At 37.5% G+C, this 6,436-nt stretch overlaps 1 protein-coding gene across 1 annotated transcript; it reads left to right on the plus strand.

Annotated features, from left to right (window-relative positions):
* The first annotated feature begins 2,912 nt into the window (after window positions 1–2,912).
* LOC128855035 (uncharacterized) lies at window positions 2,913–5,560 on the plus strand. The gene is made up of 4 exons (XM_054089604.1): window positions 2,913–3,726; window positions 3,786–4,129; window positions 4,202–5,222; window positions 5,271–5,560. Exons 1-4 carry the CDS (start codon window positions 3,141–3,143, stop codon window positions 5,558–5,560), a joined length of 2,241 nt encoding a protein of 746 aa, XP_053945579.1. The 5' UTR covers window positions 2,913–3,140.
* The last annotated feature ends 876 nt before the right edge of the window (window positions 5,561–6,436 follow it).

The raw sequence follows: 6,436 nt of genomic DNA on the forward strand, positions 1-6,436 counted from the left end.
GCCCGGAATTTTCTGGTCCTCTACATGTTTCTAGCTCGTTCAGCAATTTGCCAATCTCAGTTTTCGTAACCAAACAGCTGCCATGACCCCGATTACGTCAACCAATTAGCTGATTCTTTCAAAATCGCTGAGAGCCGGTTAACGGTCTAGAGTTAGCCATACCTCTAAATTATTTTCATTACAAATTCCTGAGCACACTCTCTCATAAAATGAGAGAATTTGGCAATTAGTCGTCTATGGTTCAGAGGGCAGCGAAGTAGCATGAGCGTAAGCTGTGTTGAATTTTTTCGTATATCACCAGCCCAATCTTAGACAAGCCGGTATCATGACCTCGGTTATGTCAATCAATCAGCTGATTGCCTCAAAATCGCGGAGAGCCGTTAATGGTTTGATATTGGCCACATTACAGATAGGTATGTATATATCAACTTATCAACTGAGTATTCTGTAATTCATTTAAATAGTGTGAAGCCTCTTCCTGTTTAAAATTAAGTAAGTGTAGTCTTTCGTCCGTGCCTATTTCTCAAGTGGGCAAATTTACTTTCTTAGCATTTCATTTTCAAATTGGCATCAAGAAAATCCGATATATTTCTGCATTTGCATATTCAAATGGCGCGGTAAAATGAAAAAGAAGTTGTCAGTGGAAATTCGCCATCTACTCCTAACATTTCTGTGGTGAACAAACGGGCCGCCCAAAATCAGTAATCACCGAAAACTCCATAGGAATTGTTCGTAAATTTATCAAAACTGAACCGAAATCATCGTTGAAATTCATGGAATCGGAGTTGAATATCTCCAACACATCGGTTTATCGCTTTTTAACTGATCATTTACCGAATGGAAGGCCCCAAACGAGCACCACCCAAAAAATCGCGTTCGGAGAAGTCAAAAATCAAGTTGATGCTCATTTGTTTTTACGATTCCAAGGGAATTGTCCACAAGGAGTTCGTGCCAAAGGGCCACAGCGTCAATGCAATTTTCTATATTGGCGTTTGAAGCGTTTGTTCCATCGCATTCGTCGAATTCGCCCTGAATACCGCGAAGAAGGAAGCTGGCGCTTATTGCATGATAATGCACCATCTCATCGATCCACTCTTGTGACTGATTTTTTTACTAGAAATCGCATTTCAACCATCAATCACTCACCGTATTCGCCTTATGTGGTTCCCTGTGGCTTCGGAAAATTGCATTTGGCCATGAAAGGAAAACGTTTTGCGTCCGTAGAGGCCTAAAAGTCTTGTACCAACATCCTGAAGGCACAATTCCGGATTCCGATCAATGACCTGAAACACTCTTTCGAAAAGCTCTAACATCACGCAAAACAGTGTATCGATGCCAGAGGACACTATTTTGAATAAATAAACTCGAAGTTATCAGAACAAAGCTCCTGTCGTTTCTATTTTAGCTCAGTCTTGTTTATTTTGGATTTCACCTTGTATGTGCTTACCAAAATGCTCAAAATGAAGTGAGAAGTCGATTTAGCAATGTCTATCCATCCGTCTGTCAGTGTGCACGGTAATTCGAGAAAAAAATTGTATAATTCAATGAAACTTGGTACACACACTCGTATTGCTCTTCGTCCAAGGTAGGTTGGTATTGATAATTCGTCAATTAAACATGACCAACTCCCATATATGTATCGGTAATTTTAAAAAAGAAAAGAAAAAGAAACGTAATATTTCAGTTATAAATGAAGCAAATTACTTAAATGTAGTGAAAGTGATAAATCAAAAATAAGAAGTACGACGTTAGAAAAATTTTCAAATTGGCGTGGAATGCTAGGCTCAATTTTAGGTAACATAAGTTCATGTTATTAACTTTATAAAACTCAACTTATAACAAGCTAGCACCGATTGTGGTACCGCTACTTTGCTCTCAGCAAATTTGACAGAGTCGCTGTGTGTTTGTTTTCACATTTTCCTCGCGCACTTGTACCAGTGTGACGTCGCGCCTCTCTGATGGGCCTAATCTTGTGTTCTATCATTCTTGTACTGAAATGTGAGCGGATATACTTACATAAAGCTCGGATCGGACCGCGCTTAGCCTTTCTTACTATTTAGCTTCAATTTAAATTTTATATCTATTAAGCAAAAATGTATTTTAAGAGTTCCCTTCTTCTTAAAGTTCATGGAAAAAATATTTTTTGTGAATTTATCCATTCTCTGATCGTTTCTTGCGAATTCTAGATGAGAATTGAGTACCCCAAACACGACCAGACAGATTGGCAACAATGCCAATGAATAGAATTCTGACCAATAAATTTCCAAATTAAGAAAAGTTGACATTTCCAACTGCGCTACCATACAACATAAGCATTTTATTTATTTGAGATAACTTACAAACTTACAGGGTCGACCAAAAACAGGTATCGTTTTGTGTCACTACTCTTCTTTGCACAAAATCTTGACTCTCAATCAGTATTACAATATATTGTATGTACATATGTACATATGTTTATTAGGGGTGTCCTTATTTTGGGAAAGTTACTAGATCATCGTTCACCGGGTCTAATTTTTTTCCTTTTGGTATAAAAAAAATAACTGCAAAGTTTGAAGCCGATCGGGCTTCATTTGATGGACCCGGAAATCGCTTATATCTGAAAGATCCACTAATAGGTGTAAAAAAGACGATTTTTTCACTTTTTTACTTTATTCTGTATTTTTTTGCTCATGGTTGTTGCTTTTTTTTATTAAATTACATTGAATAAATATTATTACATTTCATTTCAAATATATTTTACAAAAAAACCACCTAACAGGAACATTTTTCATTTAAATTTACAGCATGTCAAATGAAAATATAGTCGATTTCGTATCGTTTTTTGTTGGGGTTTTTTTAAATATATGTAATTATATTTTTTTTTCAATCCTACATTTTTTCAAATATATACGTATATACCTTTTCCACTAAATCGTCCTGCATGTCAGCCAACCCCGCGCAAGGGTCGTGTGCGACTCGGCGCCACGCCGGTAGGTGGCCGCGCGAGTCTTCTCTCCCATAAATGATATTATGCGCAGCGGCTTCAAAGCGACTTTGATATTTTGACAAAAAGTTTATCCCTGTGTCGTATAAGTGCTGCATCACACATCAAGTGCTTTCTGCGAAGTTTATTTGGAACATATGGCAAAAAAAATATCACCATGTCGGATAAACCATCGACCTCAAGTCATTCAAGTAGAAGATCTGTGAAAAATTTGAATAACATTGATTTGATCGGCAACACTGCGCATCAGATCACGGGCGCCAAACTTCCGTGCATCAAACAAGTGTTACAAGTGATGTTCCATAATATGCGATTTGTTGGACTTACTGCAAAAGACAGTGCAAAATTGACCATAAGTGCAGCTGTAATATTTTGGCAACAAGCTCGCATTCCAATTATTAATGATGATAAGTGTGTGAAAAAGCTGATGAAAGTTTACGACCAATGGAAAAACATACAAAGAACTGTCCCAGATAAAAGGTCAAATGCACAAAAGCAAGTTGCCGAACAATTTACTCAAAATCTTGATGATTTGTTTGATATTGCCATCGGTGATGCGTTGGAAAAAATTCGAATTGAAGAGGACAGAGAATTTTTAAAATTGCAAAGACAAAAAGGTCGTCCAGGCTGCATGGTTGGTGTCGATATGAAGTTATATGGGCGAGAAAAACGTACGCAAGAACGACAAGAAAAAGAAGAAGCGCGTAAAAGAAAACGCGAGGAAGAGATGGCTAGACCTTCAGGTAATTTATTGCAATATGTCATAATTTCAAAAATCATATTTGATTGTGAATTTTTTCAGATGTCGTGAATTGTGATGATGAAGATGCTGAAATGCCATTTTGTGAAACGATTGATGAAGAAAATGAACCGATTGACGATGACTGGGAACCAGAGAAAGTAGCTGGTAACGCAACATCCGCCAAAAAAAGAGGCCGAAAAGAATTCATCACAGCAAGATTGGCTGCTGCACTTGATAATGCTAAAGTTTCGGATGGTATGGCCGTGCATATCCTCATTGCAGCTGCTGAAGCATTTGGAATACGGGCTGAAGAGTTAGCTATCAACCGTTCAACTATTCATCGCGCTCGCCTGGAACATCGATTGGAAGATACAAAAGATGTGATGGCTCGGTTTCCCGACAACGTAATTAAAACTTCAGCTTATATTTAATTTTTATTGGGTTTTCAATTTTTCATTTTAAAATAAATTTTTTAGATAAATACCGTTGGATCATTAGTTGTTCATTGGGATGGCAAACTACTACAAGATTTGATTGGTAGACTCAAAGTTGAGCGCATAGCAGTTCTTGTGAGCTACAATGGGACATCCAAGTTCCTCGGAGCACCGAAAATTGAATCGTCAAGTGGAGAACACATTGCTGCTGCGGTTCACGAGACATTAGTTAAATGGAACATTGCGGAGTACGTGCAAGGCAAATGTTTTGACACAACTTCAAGTAATACCGGCACAGAAAAAGGAGCTAGTGTACTCTTGGAAAAGAAACTAAAGCGTCAGTTGTTATATTTATCGTGTCGACATCATGTTTACGAGATTCTTCTGTCGAGCGTTTTTGAGGTCAAATTATCACCTAGCTCGGCACCAGAAGTTCTAATTTTTGAAAGATTTGCCAAGTCTTGGACAAGTTACGATTTGGATTCGTTTTGCAGTGGTCTCAACGAAAAAATGGTTCTTTTGCAAATTGATCAAGTTGAACAAGAGAACATCAAAAAATTTTGTTTTGATCAGTTGACAAAGAATCAAATTCGAGACGATTATAAAGAGTTTCTCGAATTGGTTCTTACATTTCTTGGAGCAGGACCGTTCAACTTCCGTACACCAGGACCAACGAGTTACGCTCGATGGATGGCAAAAGCTATTTATTGCTTGAAGATTTTCTTATTTCGACAACAATTTCAGCTTACAAAAAGAGAAGCGAATGGTTTGCGCGATATTTGCATTTTTCTCATCAAACTTTATATCAAGCCATGGTTCAGATGTACGAATGTTATAGCTGCTCCTCTCCAAGATTTGAACTTCGTTAAGGCTGCTGTTCAATACGATCAAACTGATTCTGCAATCTCAAAGGCAGTTACAAAAAAATTGACTCATCATTTATGGTATTTGTCGGAAGAATTGGTAGCCCTAGCCTTCTTCGATTCAGATGTGTCTCACGAAGAGAAACGCCAAATGGTTGAAAAATTACAATCCAAAGAGCCAGTTGTGAAATTAAAAAACGGTCGAACATATACTAATTTATCAACATTTGAAAATTACACTTTGAAAGATTTCGTTTCAGAAAATACGAAGAAATTTTTCAACCGCTTTGGTTTGTCAACAACGTTTTTAGAGTTTGACCCATCGACTTGGGAAACGGCATTTGATTACGAAGAAGGTTGGACTTTTTGTCAAAATTTGTTTGTTGTTAATGATACAGCTGAAAGAGGCATCAAATTTATAAAAGATTTTAACAGAATTTTGACGAACGACGAAGAAGAACTCCAATTAGTGTTGCAGTTTGTGCAATCATATCGCGAAAAATTCCGTTCCTATAAGAAATCTGACTTGACACTCTGAACTTTAGTGAGTTTATTTAACACCCTTACTAGAAAATGTAAAAAAAAGCAACAACCATGAGCAAAAAAATACAGAATAAAGTAAAAAAGTGAAAAAATCGTCTTTTTTACACCTATTAGTGGATCTTTCAGATATAAGCGATTTCCGGGTCCATCAAATGAAGCCCGATCGGCTTCAAACTTTGCAGTTATTTTTTTTACACCGAAAGGAAAAAAATTAGACCCGGTGAACGATGATCTAGTAACTTTCCCAAAATAAGGACACCCCTAATGTTTATATGTGGATATGTGAGGCACGCTATACGACGTCTGCCTTTGGGAAATAGTGCAAACTATTTCTCCAAGTGAATGTTGCTTTTTTGAAAAGCATTTTTGTGGAAAGGTGCGTTTTCATCATGCCAGCTGTGGTAATAAAAAAAAAGTTGATATTGGGCTCGAAAACAAACTGGCATAATTATTAACTCTTAACCACGTATCACAGATCCTCTACAGTTAGTAATCGTGAATATTTCTGCCTTTTGTTTCTATACCTTTGCTCCACATCCATCACTACTGCGCAAATTGAGGTTATTATTATTATTATTGTTTGCTTAAGCGCCGATTATGAGACGCATAATGCCAAAGTTAATGATTTACACTTTCTTCTGTAAGTTTGTTTAGCTCGCGTCCAGGTGAGATTGTTGCTGGATAATTCCTCGTGAAGACTGCGTCGCCAGGATCCTTTGGGTCGCCCTCTGCGCCTTTAACCTTGAGGGCTCGACTCTAAGACCATCGCAGGTATTTCTTGCGCTGGTTATCTAAGAGTATTGTGTAAATCAATGTTTGATATCCAGTATCGATTTACAAAAGTTTGGAGTTTGGCTGCTATTTTCTGTGA

The sequence above is a fragment of the Anastrepha ludens genome, chromosome 2, assembly GCF_028408465.1.
Source record: "Anastrepha ludens isolate Willacy chromosome 2, idAnaLude1.1, whole genome shotgun sequence".
NCBI lineage: Eukaryota > Metazoa > Arthropoda > Insecta > Diptera > Tephritidae > Anastrepha > Anastrepha ludens.